General features: G+C 47.9%; 1 protein-coding gene across 1 annotated transcript in view; it reads left to right on the forward strand.

The window, feature by feature from the left end:
• Window positions 1–19,568, forward strand: part of LOC140427845 (CD166 antigen-like) — a 441,201-nt gene extending 421,633 nt beyond the window's left edge. Inside the window, 4 exon segments of the mRNA XM_072513612.1 lie at window positions 4,179–4,226; window positions 10,854–10,983; window positions 11,244–11,371; window positions 17,157–19,568. Coding sequence (XP_072369713.1) covers window positions 4,179–4,226; window positions 10,854–10,983; window positions 11,244–11,349 — 284 coding nt within the window. The 3' untranslated portion in view covers window positions 11,350–11,371; window positions 17,157–19,568.
• The last annotated feature ends 363 nt before the right edge of the window (window positions 19,569–19,931 follow it).

Consider the following 19,931-nt stretch of genomic DNA (forward strand, 5'->3'; position numbering starts at 1 on the left):
TCGCGATTGACACTCCGGAGGCTGACAAGCTGTAGCAACATATCAGCACGTCACTTCCCACACACACCATCCCAGCCAACAAGATGGTAGCAAGACGCGCGGCTCCAAGGTTCACAGACGCCGGTCTCAAGACCCTTCTAGGTGCGTGGAGAAGAGGGGCATGCCTGTACCCGGGCTCAGGAAGGAGGCTGCAACGTTTTGATATTCAGCAACAGTGGAGTGAATTTTCCGTCCCGGGATGCCGGGCGGGGGCCACGGAGCGCACAACTGCAATGGCAATGTCAGCCGACAGTATCCCTGGCAGCAGGGGCGGGCATCAGGGACGGAGGCCCCCACAATGCTGGGCACGATGCCAGGGATGATGGGACAGAGAAACAGGAGTCCAGTGGAAATCGGGATTGGCACGGGTTACCGTGCCTGGGCGCAGGTGGCAGAGGTGGCCAGCGCCACGAGCAACAGCATCCGGACTGGTCTGTAAAGCTGTAAAAAGCTGCACAACCTCCTCAGGGCAGCCAGGGTGAGAAGGCAGCATTGCGCCCCTGGCACCAACCCCTGTCCCACACCCGTGATGGCCCCCCTCCCAAAGAGAGCAGCCGGACCCCCACCCTGCACATGTCGGCACCCACACCGGCCGCCATGGCCGGGTGCCCTGGCCACTGAGGCCACCAGCTGCATGCGTCAGACTGTCTAACACTGTCGTTTTCTGTTTCACTTACCCCCCCCCCGCCCCACGGATAAGGAGCGGGAGAAAACTGGAGGGGGACATGCGGCCCTCACTGTAGCTGAGCAGTGGGCCTTGGACGTGGTCGGCGGGCCAGAAGACAGGGAAGTGGCTGGGGTGGAAGTCAGCCGTGGGCAAGGAATTGAGACCCCGATGCATTGTGATCTCCTTTGACATGTGTGTCAAAAGCCCCCCTAAATACCACCCTCACCCCCACCACGGCTGGTTTAATCATGTGTCTTCAGGACCTTCTCATGATCGGGAGAGTCCTTCTGGTGTTTCCCCCTCCTGAGCCAGTGCCACACTGGCCTGGTGGCGAACCCCACTGCCCGGGCATCCTGGTAGGCTCGATCCACATGAAATGGATGTATAGTGCTGACCGGGCATATAGGGCCTCCATGACCTGGTTGGGCATGGTTACACCATGCGAACACGTTGGCCTTTCACCACCTGCAGTTAATGGATGTTGAAATTCAACCAACAATGGTGGCCTTCCTGCTGGTCGCCGCAGCCCTGTCGGTGCCCTGTGGCTGGAGCTGCTTGAGGAGGAGGAATCTGCAGCAGCAGAGCCTGCCCCAGAGGAACCGGAGGCAGCCGCTCAAGATCTGTGAGACCCGGACAGGTCACCACTCGGCGCCTGGAAGGAGTCCATGGCGTAAACCTTCAGGACTACCATCACCTTGACGGGTGCCCTCCCCCATTCCCTCGCGGTTGCCTCTCCGCCTTGAGTGGCTGCCTCCTGTTCCTCTGGTCTGCAACGACTAGGACGAAGGCCACTATTGTTGGGGGTGAAAGGCCGACATGATAGCATGGTGCATACACCATGCCCAACCAGGTCCAACAGGCTGAATGGTGCCCCTAGTTGGCAAATTGGACCCTGCTCCTGCTTGGCCCCTACCCCCTATCCTTGCACCCCTGGCCCTGTTGGTGCCCAGCATTGTGGGGGCCTCTGGCCCTGGTGCCCATCCCTGCTGCCAGGGATTCTGTCGGTTGACATTGCCCTTGCAGTTGTGCGCTCCGTGGCCCTCACCCAGCGCCCCGCTCTAGGGGCTACTGTGGGCGCTGTAAATAGGTGGGCTGCCTGATGTCCCGCCATATGGGGGCACCCATAAGGCCGGTATCACTCTGCAGAACCAGGGGTCAAGGTGGGTGGTCAGTGGGGTGCACAGCAAGCTGGCTGCCTTGCAGGCCACGGCAATGATGGCTGGCCCATGCCTGGAGAGCGCCCCAGTCCCATTGGGGGGGGGGGGGGGTGTTACCCCGGGGGTCACCCCAGCCACATGGCCCGTTCCCCTGTCACCCCCCCCTCCCACCACAGTCAGTGTCCGCCCGACAGCCCACGGTCATGCGTCTCCATGTTCTACCTCCTTTCTCTCTCCCACCTCAGCCATGATGCCGTTCCACGAGTTTTAAAAGCACATGTGAAGCTCGCCATCGGGAATTCCGCCCATTGGAGGTGGAGAATCGTGGAGGCCATGGAGAATACTGGGTTAGGCCCGCTAATAATATGCCAACAGTGTTTACTGTATGTGCGTTCTTGAACGCATTGACGGCCCTGTCGACGCGACGGAGAATTGCAATTTGGCGTCAAATCAGCGCCCACTGCAATTTCAGCATCGGCGAATCGCGTTTACTGATTCCGGCGCGGCCGACGGAGAATCCTGCCCTTTGTCTTCTTTCTAAGCTCATTGCATCTTCATTGCATTGAAATTAATACTCATCAGAATGGGCAAAGTTCTGACTGAAAACCAATATATTTCTCCCCAGAAACTCAGCCAAGTTTTCACTCCAGATCTTCTGACACATTGTGAAAAAATAGCAAGGGGTTGTGTTTGGTGCCGTCACTCTGGCGGTTGGGGCAGGGGCTGATCAAGCAGAGAAGCCCAGCTCGACAGAGATCGGGGCGCCCTTTTTAAAGGAGAACCTGATCTCAAAGTGAAAGTAAAACCCCCACCTCCCCCACCAACCACCAGGGCACAATATCCAGGCACTACCCAGCCAAGTCTCTCACCACCTGGGGGCTGCAGCCACTTCCAAACCCTCAGTGTGGTCACCACTCTGGCGGGCGAAACATCCGATGGCACCAAACAATGGCGTTAAACCGTTTATCATAAATTTAAATATGCTTTGTAGAGGTCTTGCTGCTGTAAATCCCGTTATGGCTCTCTTGCGAGTTAGTGGCCAGAATGGGATTTCCGACCAATGCGAACAAGCCCAGAAATTCGCAGCCAATGTCTCTTTCTTTATTTTATTCTTTTACTTGGCCTGAAATCTGTGATCTGCTTTACCTCACCCAGTTTTTACTGTCTCCTACAATCCGCAGATTATTAAGACCCACGCTTGGTGTCACTTAACCATTGCTTCTTGATTTTTCTCCCCACATTTCACGACCTTGAAGATGACCTGATTTTGTGCCTGGTTTACAGTGAAATCAAGGTGATGGAAACATTAATTGAGGCGCAATAATGAACTTGCTGTCTTGTCCCTGAGTGTCACACTTGTTTGTTCCTGTGCTAATTGATAATTGAAAGCACAATTACACTGTGAAAGGTTGCAACTGTATTAGCTGTTTCATTTTCCTGCTCAGATCCACTTGTCTAGGTGTTGCTGCAGAAAGTCAACTCATTGCAATGAATTGTTGCTCTATTTTAATAACTGCTTTGCATATTCAGTAGTTGGAATAGACAATGTGCTGGAGCCATTTGTAGTTCGTAATGTTACTTATTCTAATAATTTTTTTAAATAAATTTTTCTTTTCAAAAATCAAAGTTCAAAACATCTCTTCTCCTGGGACCGGACTTCAAACATGCATTTTCAGCGGGGGGGTGGGGGGGGAGGTGGTACACGGTGTGCGCTGCTCCCCCTCTACATCTGTGCTGGATTCAGGCCTCGCCTCAGGCCACGCTCCTCCCCCGCCGCTTGCTTCGGGCTCGATGCCCCTGCTCCTCCGGTCACGGGGGTCTCCACCGGCCAGACCTGGCGCCCGTCCCTCAGGCCCCAACGGCCGAAGAAATCACGACCGGCGAAACCACGGGAAACCCCCGAAAATCGCCGAAATGCCGCGGACTGGCTGGAGCCTCTCTCCAGCACGACCGCTCCGCTCGCGCGCCCCGCCAGAAGTCGTCTCCCTTACTTCTGACAGGATTGTTCACTGGTAGAACTTTATGGACAGTGATTGTCGCTTCACTGTTAGTTATTTCTATTTTGGAGTGATATCTGAGCAATTGTTGGAAGCCATGTTGACTCCACACTGTTGTTCGCTCGGTATTTGTTCCATTTTGTCTGTTTCTGATTGTGTCCTATGAGCTATCCCTCACCTCCATCTGGAGGTGACAAACTATCTTGGGGGACAGAATTCCTCCGGCTATTTTGGCATAAAATTACGGACTTGAAATTAACCTTCAGGAATGGATTCCATGGGTTCAAATTAATTTGTCTTTCTCTTTGCATTTTTCAGTGCGATTCAAGGAACCAGAGGATGAAACTCTTGAACAAGATCCTTCAGGTAGGCACTAGAATGTCACTTTAGCAATAACCCATCTGTCAAAACATACAATTTGCTGCACTGTCAAATTATGGAATGATTGGAGTAGGGAATGGAATGATATTCCACTTAATTCCCATTGAGAACATTGGTACCATTCTTACCTAGCCTGGGTACCTCACTTATGCTTTTATTAACTTTTAGGCCAAGTTCTTTCTTTTCTCTTCCCCATCTTTCTTTCATGACGGTGTTGGTTTCTTGATGGGATATATAGGGTGGGGTTCTCCATCCAGCGACGTCAGATTCTCAGGTCGCAATTGGGCAGTAAAATCACGCGAAGCGAAAATCGTGGTCGGCAGCAGGGGCCATGCTCTGGAGCCGCGACAGCGACGTCAATGCATTCTACTCCGCACGTACCTTAAACACCGTTCGCATATCATTCACGGGCTTGACCCGGTATTCTCTGGGGCATCTGCAATGCTCCGCCTCCGCCAGGAGGAATTACCAACAGAGGTTCACTTGTGGTTTGAAAAATCGGGAAACAGGCGCCATGGCTGCTGAGGGAGGGAGCGGATCGGGAAACAGGCGCCATGGCTGCTGAGGGAGGGAGCGGATCGGGAAACAGGCGCCATGGCTGCTGAGGGAGGGAGCGGAGGTAGAACATGTTCCCTTGGGATGCCGGTCCAGCCGCTGGCTGGGGGGTGGCTGAAGTAACAGGGGGCGATCAGGGGATGAGCATGGCATTGGGGTGACCATCCTGGGACCGTGGTGTCGAGGCACGGCCCATCATTGCCGCAGCCTACAAGGCAACCATCTTGCTGCGCACACCAGTAACCGCCCACCGTGGCCTGTGGTTGCGCAGGGTGACACTGGTCATATTGGTGCCCCCACCCCACCCCCGCACTCCAAATCCCCCCCCCCCCCCACAAGCGGCAGGGCATTACGTGGCCCACCCAAGGGCAACGCCCACAGTAGCCCCTCCGGGAGGACGCCTGGTGGGGGGGGGGGGGGGGGGCGTGGAGTATGCTGCTGGCAGGGGTAGGACCAGCCACCGATACAGGGGTGTGGGCCTGCCAGCAAGGACCGTATCGGGGCCAGAGGCCCTTGTGGTGCCGGGCACTGACTTGGCCAGTGGTGTGGTGCGGAGGGTAGAGTTCCAGTTGGAATGGCCAGGGGAGGGCGTGGGATGGGTGTGGGGGTACGTGTGGGAACAGGGCTGCAGTGCAAGTGTTGGGCAAGGGGGTATGCATCATGCGAACATATCTGACTTTCACCCCCTGCAGACAATGGACTTCGGAATTCAATCAGGGATGGTGGCCCTCATCATGGCCGCTGCAGCCCTGGGGGGTGCTTTGAGGGTGTACTAGCAGGAGCTGCTCGGGTAGGACCCTGCAGCGGCAGAATGTGCCCCAGAGGAACAGGAGCCAGCCAGTGAGAATGGAGAGCAGGCCACCCAACAGGCCGGGGAGGAGGTGGGAAGGAGGCACCGCATCAGGCTCGAGTGTACCGGCAGTGCCTGTCATTCGAAGACCGGCCGGACCGGGCTTGCTGTTGAATACTCTGGATGAGCAGAGAGACAGTGCGACATATTTGCCAGATCATAGTGTACCTGGCACCGCAGGGGTGTGGGGGAGGACACTAGCTCCCAGTGGCCATCAAGGTATCGGTCGCCATGGAGTTATTCCAGGCGCCGAGTTGAGACATGTCTGGGATCTCTCAGACCTCGGTGCACAGGTACATCCGCCCCGTCACGGAGGCCCTATATGCCCTGTCGGCACAATATGGACCGGGCCCACCGGGATGCTCAGGCAGTGGGGTTTGCCACCATTGCCAGGATGCCCCAGGGCCAGATGCATGTCCTCCTACGGGCACCGGCCCAATCTTCACAAACCGAAAGGGGTTCCAATTGATGAATGTGCAGCTAGTGTGTGACCATGAGCTGCGCATCATGCACATCTGCGCCCGATATCCAGGAGGTATGCATGACGCCTTCATGCTGGCACACTTGACGGTTCCTGGCACCTTTGAGGTGCACTCGCAGGTGAGGGGTTGGTTCCTGGGCGACAGTGATTATCCATTACAGGCATGGCCGATGATGCTTATTCAGAGGCCACCGATCGATGCAGAAACGCGCTACACCGACATCCATGCAGTGACCAGGGGAGTGATCGAGCGGGGGTGGTGTAACAGTGGGTTACAGGAGGGATGTGCGGGGTCCGACCTGAGGGCCCCAGGCCGTGATCAACTCCACACCCCAACGCCCAGCCCATCCCTCACACCCAAAAAGAGAGCCAAGGCAGGTTGGAATGTTTGTGCACAGGTGTTTATTTTGCAAATAACAGGTAAACATCACTATAACGGTTTGTGCCTTAGCCCCTAACGATATCCTATGTGCTGCAGCTTTGTTAACTTGACTGATGTCTATCTTTCTGGCCTTACGTGCTGTGAATCCCGCCCTGTGACATGGGTCCCCTTTGGCAGCCTTCCTCTTGAGTGACCGGACAATATGTTGCTCGGGTGTCCCAGGTGGCGTGGTGCCACCCTGTTCTGCCCGCTGCCCATCAGATGCGCCAGGGTCAGGAAAGGGAGGTCCGAGGTGCTCTGTTCCCGTGCCTCCCCGTGGGAGTTAGCGGGACGGGTCCCATCGCCTCCTCCTCCCTCAGGATGCCTGATGGCCCCTGGGCTACTCCACGGGACGGGGGTGCAATTGGAGCGAATTCCAAGGGCTCCCCCGCCACCTGGTGCCACCAGTCTTGGAGGCCCCCCTCTCGTCTTGACCAGGGTCTCCATGCTCGTGGGCATGGAGTACAGAGACTGGGCCACCTTCCTCTGTGCCTGTAGCACATCTCACAGTGTCTGTGTCACCTCCCTCCAGGACTGGCGCAGGTCAGCCAGCGCCTGGGAAATGCTGACCATACCCTCAGCCATAACCCGTTGTGACCGGGCCAAGCTCTGCAGTTCCACTGCAATGTCCCGGTGGTCCTGGTACATAGCTGCCTGTGACAGGGTAGCCCTGTCCTGTACTTCAGCCACTGCCCACCCATCCCAGGCCTTGGGCATCCTGACCTATGGCTGATGCCTTCGCCCCCAAGGCCTCCACCACGGTTGCTACACGTGCGGTGTTGACCTGAATATTATGCAATGCCAGCACCGCCTCCTGTCCTTGCAGGCGGTCGGACTGTTCAAACTGCACCTGCAGGCGCTGGCTGGTTGCTGACTACGCCTCGTGTAGGCCCCGGCTGTGTGATTGTATCTCCATTATCGATGGAGCTCCACAAGCCCGAAACCCATCTGGACAGCAGCTAGTCCCTGGGGTCAGGCCGCCACCCGACCGTCCGCCCCCTCGGGGATTCCTACCTCCTCCTGATATACCGCAGCATATATGTGGTGCGCACCACATAGTCCCCCAACAATCAATTTAGTTGTTGTAGAAGCCAGTTCCGGTGTCAACACTCTCTGAAACAGAGAATCCAGCCCATAGTGTTTGGAAAAGTGTTGTTGTGCACTGTGGTTTGCCATAGTCATGTGATTTCTGATCTCCACCTTTGTGTACAAAGGCTTGAGCAAAAGCCGTTTGGACATGACATTGAACATTGTGCTTTAAATGCATTCTTCATGTCTAAATGAGGATAGAACATCAGAGCCAAACCTCTCCATCTGATTGATTCCAGTCTGCCCCAACAGAGCCAACCCATAATCCAGCAATCTGTTCTCTTCCAACACATGATCACCATCAGAAAACGTACCCCCCCCCTCCCCTGAACCAAACCTCACCCAAACATCCAAATGGATCACTTTCCAAAGAATAATACCTGCTCCTAACCAACCCCATCACCCAACCAAACAAAAATGCTAGGCTCATTGAACCACTAAAACAGGTCCAATTGGCTATAGGCCCTCCCCCCACCTGGCTCCCATTCACCAGCTAAAAGTTTAATACTAGCGAGATAGCCCCTCCCCAGTGCCAAAAAAGAAAACACCCCATCTGTTCCAGCTACCGAAATACAACAAAAATCAACATCCCTACAAAAGTACATTCCCACGGGGAACCGTGGGCAGGATTCTTCGATTGTCGACGCCGAAAACGCTTGCGGCGATCGGCCGGAGAATCCCTTCTTACGCCAAAATCGGGGGCGGCGCTGTTTTTCCGATACTCCGCCCCTCAAAAACGGCGTACTGGAGGCGTACGCCACACGCTGTTGGGACGGTCTCAGGGAATCACCGGAGGCCCTCCCCCGATGGGCTGGCTTCCTGACGGCGTGGGGCACGTGTCCTCTCAACTTTTGTAACCCTAGCACACTCAACGGTGGGGAGCCGTTCCCCTGGCATGGGGGGGGGGGGGGGCTTCGATGGGGGCGGGGGGGGACTGGTGGTGGGGGCAGATTGTGGCAGGCCGGGTCCTCGCAGGTCACCACCGTTCGCGTGCACGGCCACGGACCTGGCCATTCTGTGTCCGTATTGGCGGGTAAAGCCCCGCGGGGTCTTTACATGGTGCAGCTGCTAGTTCCCCACCGAACAGAGCATTGGTGCGGGAACGGCGCCGACGTTTTGGTCGTAAGACCAGACGCATCCTGCGGATATATTCGGAGAATCCAGCCCCATATTTTTCCAAATAGAAGAGAAATATTGCCTTCAACAATATCCCACAAAACAGTTATCCCCAGATCCCCCACTATACAGCTTATCCCAACCCAAAAATAAAGAGATGACAACAAATGTAAACAAAATCCCCCAAACCCCTTCCCATAAACAACCATAACAAGTCCACAGACAGCCAGTTTAACCCGACCCCAGCACATGCTCTGTAACAAACCCTTCTGCCTCCTCCAAAGTATCAAAGTACTGGTCCTTTGACATGAAGGTAACATGCAGCCTCGCAGGGTACACCACTCCAAACCTCACTCCACTCTTGTATAAAGCCTCTTTGGCCTTATTAAAGGCTGCTCGATTCTTCGCAATTTCTGCACCGATATCCTGACATATCCTAACATGGCTTCCTTCCCATCTTGGGTCATGATTCTCCTTGGCTTATTTCAGGACCCGCTGCTTCTCCTGGTGTGGAATCTGGCTATCACTGCTCATGGTGGCTCATTGACCCGAGACTTCTGCCGGGGTGTCCAATTCTGGAGGGGTTGCCAGTACCCCCTCCCCCACCATCTTACCAAACATCTGCTAAAAGTACGCAGTTGGATTCAGGCCCTCCGGCAATCCCATGACCGAGGATTTGTCTTCTCGACTGATTCTCCAGGTCATCCACCTACATCCTCAGATTCCTATTATTCTCCGTCGCCACTGAGATCTCCGCCTCCAATGAGACGATTTGGTCGCTGTGCCTCGACAAAGCCATCACAACCCCTTTCAACACCTCGCCATGCTCCTTTATAGCTTCCAAAGTCCTCTCCCAACTTCTCACGGACAAGATCCAGTGCCTCCTCAGTCGACTTATGGATAGTGTCGAACATCACTTTGCATTGCCTCGCAAAATGTTTTCAAACTGCTTTTCAGACTCAGTGGCCAATACCCCAGTTAGCATATGTGCCATGATCAGGGCAGCCCCAGCTGCTGAACCAACTGGATGCCATCTTCCCTGCTGACGCTCGACGCAAAGCCTCTCAATCCGCTGAAGGATTACCAGCTGCAGAATTTTTAGTTGTGGACATTTTATTTTTACTTACTTCCAAACTAGGACCCCTGTACTATCTTATAAGATGAAACTGTCCCCCCGGGAACCGGGCAAAAAGGGCTGAAAAAAACACACCCTGGCGGGAGCTACCTAATGCATGACCTCCTTCTACATGTTGCCATCGGGGGTTTCCTCTGGCTCAACCTAACCACAACATGTAAACCTTTCCAGACTTCTGTCACCTCTAACTCAGTTAGTCCTGCACTTTCCTTTCTGACCTCTCATCCTGCATAGTGTAAAATGGGAAGGAAATTTAACCCGTGGCAAAGACTGGCAGGAATTCAAAATGTCAATTCTCTGCATAACAGAGAGCCATGAGCTAGATTCAGCATCAGGCATTGTTGGAATGGAAGCAGCCAGCCACAGGTCTGCTTTATTTCAAGATGGCAACAGAATGTTGCAGATCCCTATTTGGCGCAAGGCATCCCTGACCTCTAGAAATTGGTACCACATTGATCAGTGCATTTGTCCATTGAACCACTACCTTCTGTCAATTATTGATCAGTGTGTTTATCCATAGAACCATTACTTTCCATCAATTGTAAGTATTACTAAGTGCATTAAGTGATGTGCCTGCATGCCATTGTAATATAAAGGTGCTCAGCAGAGCAAGGATTAACGTGGGACAGGAGTCCATTACCGGCTGTGGTGTGATGTATAGAGTCACAAGGTAATAGACTCAGGGAATAGTCTAGAAACAACACTAAGTAAGCAACCCACCGCCATGGCAGGAACAGCACCATGTATGAATGCAACCGGGGATCTGTGAATAGTTAAAGATTAACAATAAAAGGTTCATGTTTAAATATACACGTATACAAGTCTCAAGATCTCCTGTGACATCTGAATAACCCATAAATCAACAGTTACCACCATATCGGGTCATGGTACGGTCCAATTGGTTTAAAAGTTTAGCTGAATATCGTGACTTGATAAATCTGATTGGAATGCTTTTTCTCCTGCAGACCCAAACAATAAGAATGACAACAGCAAAGGCAGTGGTGACCAGGCCAAGGTGATAGTGGGAGTTATCGTAGGCCTACTAATAGCTGCAGTCATCGCTGGGGTGGCTTACTGGTTGTACAAAAAGAAAAGGTATGCAGCGGTATATCAATCGGTAAAAGAAGCTTCTATTTCGACAACCTTATCTGGTTTTGGTATCACACTTTGCTTTATAATGCTCCTGAGAAGTAATTTGGAATCTTTCATTATCTTAAAGGCACTATATAAATACAAATTGTTGCTGTGTATTCTGTTCTAAATGTGTACATATGATGGTAGCATTGTTGCAAAAAGTTTCTTTCTTGTATCTCAAACATAATGGATATTGACTCTGCACTGTGATTCTCTAACAGCCCAACATCTAAAACCAAAACCAATGAAAGAGGCACTGCTGATGAGATCAAGAAGATAAATAAAGGAGATAACAACCACACAACGGCGGGTTCCTCAGCTGTATAACCATGTTGTCTCAATAAGCCAGGTATGTCTCTCCATAAAGCACAAAAGCACTCCAGCCACTCCTAATAAAATAACTATAATTGCATTGCTACATTAGCTGTCATCACTGTTATTACTGGAAGTGCCTTTGTATGTTGAAACTAATAATAGGTCGAGGGTAAGTATTGAAGGTACAATTTTATTTCAGCATCATCATAAACCTGAAGAATAATGCTCAAGTGGTTTATGGTGTCATCCAAATCCCAAGACTGAAAAGTGAGAGGTTATCCTGATGAGTGGCTTTTGGGATAATTGCCATATGATTTACAAAAGTAAGGGAATAATTAATCTGCTCTTCCAAAGCAAAGTTATGAGAAGAGCCTAAAATTATTTTACAAATTGCTCAATTTGGTAGATTCCCTTGAATTTTTTTAAAATTCTGCATGTTTTACATGTGAATTGCATGTTATTTTGTTTCAAGTTTGCACTTTTGGCCTCACTCATCTACTCTTTTTCATTTTGAACAGCCTGTGCTGGGATGTCAACTCTGATTAAATGTGTTTTTTTAATAACATCAAAGGAGTTATTCTAGCATCACATAGGGGATGTAATATTAGGTGGATTGACAACACTAAATTGCCCCTTGTAGGTGGGGATAGGGCGGGGGACTGGGCCTGGGTAGGGTGCTCTTTCGGAGGGTCGGTGCAGACTCAATGGGCCCAGTGGCCTCCTTCTGCACTGTAGAGATTCTATAATTGTAAATATTGACGATGAGAAACAGAAACATTGTCTTCTCAAATTTATTTTGTATTCTCAGCCATTCTAGTTAAAATTCCATGTTCAACTACAACACAGTCCAGAGTTTAGATTGCTTTCCAAAATCTAGAAACCACAGTTGACAGGTCCTCGTGCCATGGAAATGGTCATCACCACTAGCCTACTGCAATTTGTTCCATATAATCTTGATTATCCACTTAGCATTGACTCTGCTAGCACTGATAAGGAGCAAGACCTTAGTTAGCCTTTACAGGGCTTCACTGTCGGGATGTTTTTTTTAAAAAAACATCGACTAGTTTGAGTTTTTGAACATTGACTTGTGAAACAAAGGGATGTAATTTCCACACAAATTCCAATGTTTTCCCCTCTTTGAAGGTATCTCCTACACTTTGTTTGACACCTCACCCAACGAGCCATTTCTCATGTGCATGGTTAAACATAAAGTGGTTTTAGAAACATAGAAAATAGAAGCAGGAGGCCATTCAGCCCTTCGAGCCTGCTCGACCATTCATGGCGATTGTGGCTGACCATCCAACTCAATAGCCTAATCCCGCATTCCCCCCAATCCCCTTTGCCCCAAGTGTTATATCTAACTGCTTCTTGAAATCATACAATGTTTTGGCCTCAACTAATTCCTTTGGTAACAAATTCTACAGGCCCACCACTCTCCGGGTGAAGAAACTTCTCATCTCCGAAATAGTCTACTCAGTATCCTCAGACTGTGACCCCTGGTTCTCGACACCCCCAACATCGGGAACATCCTTTTTAAAATAATAATTTTTATTAGTGTCACAAGTAGATGTTGTGTTTGGTCCCTTGTACTATTATGAAGAACTCACCAAACACTTTGATCTGTCCAAACCAAAATCCTTTTATTGTGAATCGTGCGGTAGGATGACAATCTGATACAGAGCACGTTATCATGGAGTCTTGCTACTCCTCTGGAACTTGCACCTTGTGCTGACCAACTACATGTACATCTTATTGCTCTCTATATCTTGTTCTGGAGATGGCCGGATGTGCCTCTCTTTTCGGCAGGTCCCAGGTCACATGACCTTGGTCTTGAGACGGCATGGTGTGTCTGTACCGCCACCTGCTGGTTGGGGTCTCCTACCATCCAACTATGATATGGCCCATAGGCTTATTACTACAAGTAAGCTTACATTAAAACTGCAATGAAGTTACTGTTAAAATTCCCTACTCACCACACTACGGCTCCTGTTCGGGTACACTGAGGGAGAATTCAGAATGCCCAATTAACTTAACAAGCACCCGGAGGAAATACACACAGACATGGGGAGAACGTGCAGACTCCGCACAGATAGTGACCCAAGCCAGGAATCGAACCCGAGTCCCTGGCGCTATGATGCAATAGTGCTAACCACTGCTACCGTGCCACCCTTTGGACTACTTGGAGGACAAAATGGTCCGTAGTTTTGTATACTGCCCCAGGGCAATTTCCACACATGTAACATTTCTAACTGTTGCCAATGCAGCAATGAACATGGGAAGGAGAATATTTGTTAATTCTATCTTCCCCCTGCACCAAAGTTGCTATTTACTGCAACCTTTTGAAATCAGCCAAAATAGCAGAGCGTGGACTTTTGTGATCTGCATAACTTGAATATAATTTCAACTGAGCTTTACTGATTGACCTATTCCAGGGGAAACTAGAATTATGAGAGTTGTAGGCTCAAACTGTACAAGGATGACACATTTTGATTTCTACCAGTATGACGTAAGCCTACTTGTGACACTAATAAAGATTATTATTATTTTACTTCACAATCCGCCACCATTAATTCCTCCGGTAAAAATCCAGGGTCTGGATTATCCACCCTGCAGCGCCAGATTTCTGGTTCAGCACGCCGGCAGGATCTCCGTTTTGCCGGCTGGTCAATGGGGTTTCCCAGTGGGGCACACCCACGCCGGCAGGAAATGCCAGGCCGCCAGCAAAGCGGAGCATCCCAATGGTGGAGAATTCAGCCCCAGAGCTTTACTGTGTAATTTTGAACTGCAAAATAATTTGTTTTTAGATAGTGCATTTAAATTCAATGTTCCCAGAATGCACCTCAGTCTGTAACTGGTCTTGTTCAATTCTCCTATCTAATGTATATTAGCATTGTATATACACTCATATACATTATTTGGGATGTACAAATGACATCTATTAATGTACAAATTAGTTGGCAAGTTCAAGGAACAAAGATTATGTGAATTATGTTGTTTCATTTCAAAGTCCTTAATAGTCAATATATATTGAATGTTGCCTGTTTCACTTAAATGTTGTTTGCTAGACTTCCTTTTTTGTGGCCTGTCCGCTTACTGCTACATTGACTTTCCCCCCATTCCTCCTGCTCTTGTGAACTCCTGGCTTTTTTGTCTCCCACCCTTCTCTCCCAGCCACTGTTCTTACCTTAGTCCTCATGATCTCTTTGCCACAGGCTAAATCGCAGTGTGCCTTGAGATAGATAGGTTCTTGATCAATAAGGCGATCAGGGGTTATGGGGAGAAGGCAGGAGAGAGTGGGGATGAGAAACATATCAGCCATGATTGAATGGCGGAGCAGAACTCGATGGGCCGAATGGCCGAATTTTGCTTCTATGTCTTGGGGCAGCACAGTGGGTAGCACTGTTGTTTCACAGCTCCAGGGTCCCAGGTTCGATTCCCGGCTTGGATCACTGTCTGCGTGGAGTCTGTACATTCTCCCTGCATCTGTGAGTTTCCTCTGGGTGCTCCATTCCCGTAAGGCCCGAAAGGCGTGCTGTTAGGTGATTTGGACATTCTGAATTTGCCCTCTTTGTACTCGGACAGGTGACGGAACGTGGTGACTAGGGGCTTTTCACAGTAACTTCATTGCAATGTTAATGTAAGCCTACTTGTGACAATAAAGATTATGTAATGGAGTTCAGTCACAAGTGGAGTACCACAAGGATCTGTTCTGGGACCGTTGCTGTTTGTCATTTTTATCAATGACCTAGAGGAAGGCGCAGAAGGGTGGGTGAGTAAATTTGCAGACGATACTAAAGTCGGTGGTGTTGTCGATAGTGTGGAAGGAAGTAGCAGGTTACAGAGGGATATAGATAAGCTGCAGAGCTGGGCTGAGAGGTGGCAAATGGAGTTTAATGTAGAGAAGTGTGAGGTGATTCACTTTGGAAGGAATAACAGGAATGTGGAATATTTGGCTAATGGAAAAGTTCTTGAAAGTGTGGATGAGCAGAGGGATCTAGGTGTCCATGTACATAGATCCCTGAAAGTTGCCACCCAGGTTGATAGGGTTGTGAAGAAGGCCTATGGAGTGTTGGCCTTTATTGGTAGAGGGACTGAGTTCCGGAGTCAGGAGGTCATGTTGCAGCTGTACAGAACTCTGGTACGGCCGCATTTGGAGTATTGCGTACAGTTCTGGTCACCGCATTATAGGAAGGACGTGGAGGCTTTGGAGCAGGTGCAGAGGAGATTTACCAGGATGTTGCCTGGTATGGAGGGAAAATCTTATGAGGAAAGGCTGATGGACTTGAGGTTGTTTTCGTTGGAGAGAAGAAGGTTAAGAGGAGACTTAATAGAGGCATTCAAAATGATTAGGGGGTTGGATAGGGTGGACAGTGAGAGCCTTCTCCCGCGGATGGAAATGGCTGGCACGAGGGGACATAACTTTAAACTGAGGGGTAATAGATATAGGACAGAGGTCAGAGGTAGGTTCTTTACGCAAAGAGTAGTGAGGCCGTGGAATGCCCTACCTGCTACAGTAGTGAACTCGCCAACATTGACGGCATTTAAAAGTTTATTGGATAAACATATGGATGATAATGGTATAGTGTAGGTTAGATGGCTTTTGTTTCGGTGCAACATCGTGGGCCGAAGGGCCTGTACTGCGCTGTATTGTTCTATGTTCTATGTTCTTCAGTCGCCAGCTCCATCTAGTGCCAGAAGTTGATCAGTACAGGTAGTTTTGAGACTTCAGCTGCTACCTGCACTAACCAACTTCTGCCACTCGATGGGGCCTCATCAATCAAAAGTACTGTATGCTGGAACTGAGCACTGTAATTTTTAGAAACAATTCAATTGTATATTTTATTTTTGGTTATGTATTATATTTTGTAAGTTAGGAATACACAATGTTGCTCTGCAGTATTTAAACTTGCACATAGAAGTTCCTTCAGATATTTCCTCACCCAGAAAAAAAACTCTGGCTTTAACATTGATTCCTATGGAAACCCATGATTCATTTGACTTTCATGAACTCAAACACGACTTCAAGTGAGGTCTTGATGTATTTGTTTTACATTGCTGTACCATTTACTTGGCCCAAATGGCATCTCGCGCTTAGCCTCCTAGTTCTTTATGAACTTACAGGGTTTGTAGGAAAGTTAGATCTCAAGCTCAGCAGCACATGTACCCTTTCAATAATGTGATAATTGTTAATGCAATGCCAATCAACTGCTTCCAGAAAGGGAACTGTTGCATCTCATTCCTGTATGAACACTCTTATTTCCTTCCTTAACTGATTTAATGCTAATTCCTCCTCTCCGTGATTTGTTTCTTTTTCAATTCAATTCTGAGATCAGTTAGTTAAATGGATTTCCATCGTTCACTAGTCTTATATTTCCCATTTCCCTTGTCATTATCGGTCCACATTTCTTTTTAAATTTAAAGTACCCAATTCCTTTTTTTCCAATTAAGGGGCAATTTAGCGTGGCCAATCCACCTACTCTGCACACCTTTGTGTTGGGGGGGGGGGGGGGGGGGGGGGGCGGGTGTGTGTGTGAGACCTATGCAAAAAAGGGGAGAATGTGCAAACTCCACACGGACAGTGACCCAGGCCGAGATCGAACCCGGGTCCTCGGTGCCGTGAGGCAGCATTGCTAACCACTGCCCCACCGTGCGCCCTATTCAGTCCACATTTCAGTTAAGCGCAAATTACATTCAAGCCAAAGGGTAAAAGAGTATAACTGACTGAGGACTGTACAAGATCTGATGCTCCATCAAGTCAATGCCAAATAATGTGCTTTCCAATTTGATGATAGTAGTTTGTTCTTTTCCCTTCTTTCTAGGGAAAGAAAACATCTATTAAGATACAGATTGGCCAAGGACATGATTGCCATTGAAACAGTGAATTGTAAGATATGCTGAAATCGGCAGAGAGTTGAAATTGCCATGCTCCACCACCACTGGCAATGCCTTATCTCTAAGACACAGAAGTACAAATATCTCCAGCTGAATATCCAAATATTTTTAATGAAACACAGTGAATCTGTTTGTTACTCTTTGAGGACTGAAGTAGCATTTTACTTAAGCAGTTATACACAAGGGGAAATTATCTCCTTTCAGACACGATGAAGTAAATATGCAGTAGCTTTTCTTGGGATTCAACACATACAGCACATGACTAATATTAGAAAGAGGTGACTTGGGATATTTCTTACTCACACTAAGGGACTCGGTCCTCTAAGGGATAATATAGAAAGCCCCATTGCAACAAGTGACGGCTTTTAAAAAAACGTGTTTCATTGTTTTGAATATCTGCACTGATGTGTTTGCTTTAAATGTTAATATAATTTTCCAGGGGGTGGTGAATGCTTTCATGTGCCATTTCCTTATGGCATTGGTTTATGGGTTAATGTGGTCATATTTCAAATGTATTTTTTTAAATATTAGCTTCAGGTTAATTTACATGGCAATTCTGGTTAGTAAGTGTTGGTACAAAGCAACAATTTCAAGAAATCCACCAGTTGAGTTGATGTTAAACCATTGTTAGACTTCAGCGGAGCATCCATTATCCTTAATGATGGAGGAAATCCCTAGCAAATAACAGAATCTCTGAATTTTAGTGTTTGCTACCACACATCCATCACCTAGAAATGGGAAGGTAGATAAGTTGATAAGTATTGAATTTAACCATTCTGGGTTGCAAAGTTTATTTATGTGGGGGGAGATTGGGCTTAAGAAACTGTTGGAAAAGAGCAACAACTCATGCAAAGCTTTTATCCTTCAGATATTCTAATAGATAATCAGAGCACAGATAACGGAGGTTCCATTGGCCCTAATCAATCACTGGCTTACATTTAAATTTTCCTGATCCTTGTCTCAGCCGTGATGCCTGTTTAACCAACTAGTTGCACAGCTTAATGGCCAATTTCAATTTGTTGGAATGTGTCTGTTTTTATATTGCTGTATCCTTCTGCCCTCACACTAACATCATGTTAGAAAAATACATCCACATATTTTCATCCAATGTGCCTCCCAATGGAACTGGAAAAAGGAAGGGAAGAGATGCGTTTTCAATTAATGCATCCTTTTATACTAATCTTAACCGAGGCATCTACAGATAACATTCTTAAATAGTGTGGTAGAGCAGAGCAGATGGTATCCAAGAAGGTATGAAAAATTTTAGAGGCCAAATATAAATGATAAATAGGAATCAAACTATTTTGTTTACAAGTACTCTGCAAAACCCTTTGACAACTCGGCAACTATGTTACAACATTTGTGCATTATGTAGACATAATATGAGCAAAACTGTTGAGGATGGGAAAAGTCAACTCTGATTACTGTGTGTAGCATTGTAAATACACCCAAAGAATGTGTTTACAATGTCATTGCATACTGACTGGGTCCCCATAAGGATTTCACCAGATAAAAGGTTTTTTTTAAAAGAAAAAAATAAAAGTTGAAGCTAGCAATTAATCAGGTGTTTAATTTGCCATAAATGTACTAAATGTCTAGACAATGTGGGATGACTGATGAATACACAAGATGTTTGTATGATAAACATGCTAAGACTGTGCACGTTTAAGGAATTTATTCACTTAGTTTCTGTGGTGACCTGATATATGGGTTATTTTTTCTTTGCAAACTACAATCTCCATTTCTGTGATGCCCCTTATTTCATGTACTGGAGTGAGATTTAGACTTTAAAAAAATATTTGTCAGATGTTTGTTGTAGCACATTCAAAGAGGTTGTGAACCCTTGGAAATTCACTTACCTCCACAGAATATTTACTGTATGTCGACAGTGCAGGCAATTAACTAAATTTGGGTCATTTTGACATCTTGACTTTTTTATTCTTAATCCATGATATATGGTGTATTATGTCTTTTCTGTTGTATAGGTACATAATGTACAGTAAGTGAACCTAAAGATTCCACAAAGAATTGGCAATTCCTCAATGATTGAACAAGCCTCAGAATTACACACATCTGGGGAAAAATAATGTCTCCTAATCCTGCAACATAGATCCACACAGCCCTCATTCATATTATCAACAAAAAAATATAACTTGGCGGTTGCATGGAAAAGTAGATGGAGCTGTGCAAACATCAGTATAAATCCCTGTAATGAAAATGAAGTTATTCGATCATATGGGAGTGACCCAAATTAGTTAGCCTGATTCCCTGTACAAAAACAGTTCATGATCTTTAATCTTTCCAGTTTGCTAAAAAAATAAATGTTTTGAAGCTTTAAATGGTCTGCAGTGTTATTATTTATTCAGTGATAAGAACTGATCAAACTTCTACCCTTGAGCTTGTTTATGTTCGACGTCTTGCAGAAGCAGAGGTACAACGCTCAGCTGCTAATTGAATATATGGACAAGGGCTAGCCAAAGATTCCAGTTTTTAACTAGCTCTTTCCCCACCCCTAACTCTGTCAGGCTATTGGATTGAGTTACAAATTTTGAGGTATCTAAAGCTGGTATTTAAATGTTGTCAAGTGGTGGATTGGTACTTCATAACTTGGACTCACACTGGTTATAAATATTTAAAATGCCCCATGAGCACAGAACTAAAGAAAAGAGCAAAACTACAAGAATTCCCACCACCAAGTTTAG

This window comes from Scyliorhinus torazame, chromosome 8 (assembly GCF_047496885.1).
Source record: "Scyliorhinus torazame isolate Kashiwa2021f chromosome 8, sScyTor2.1, whole genome shotgun sequence".
In the NCBI taxonomy this organism is placed as follows: domain Eukaryota; kingdom Metazoa; phylum Chordata; class Chondrichthyes; order Carcharhiniformes; family Scyliorhinidae; genus Scyliorhinus; species Scyliorhinus torazame.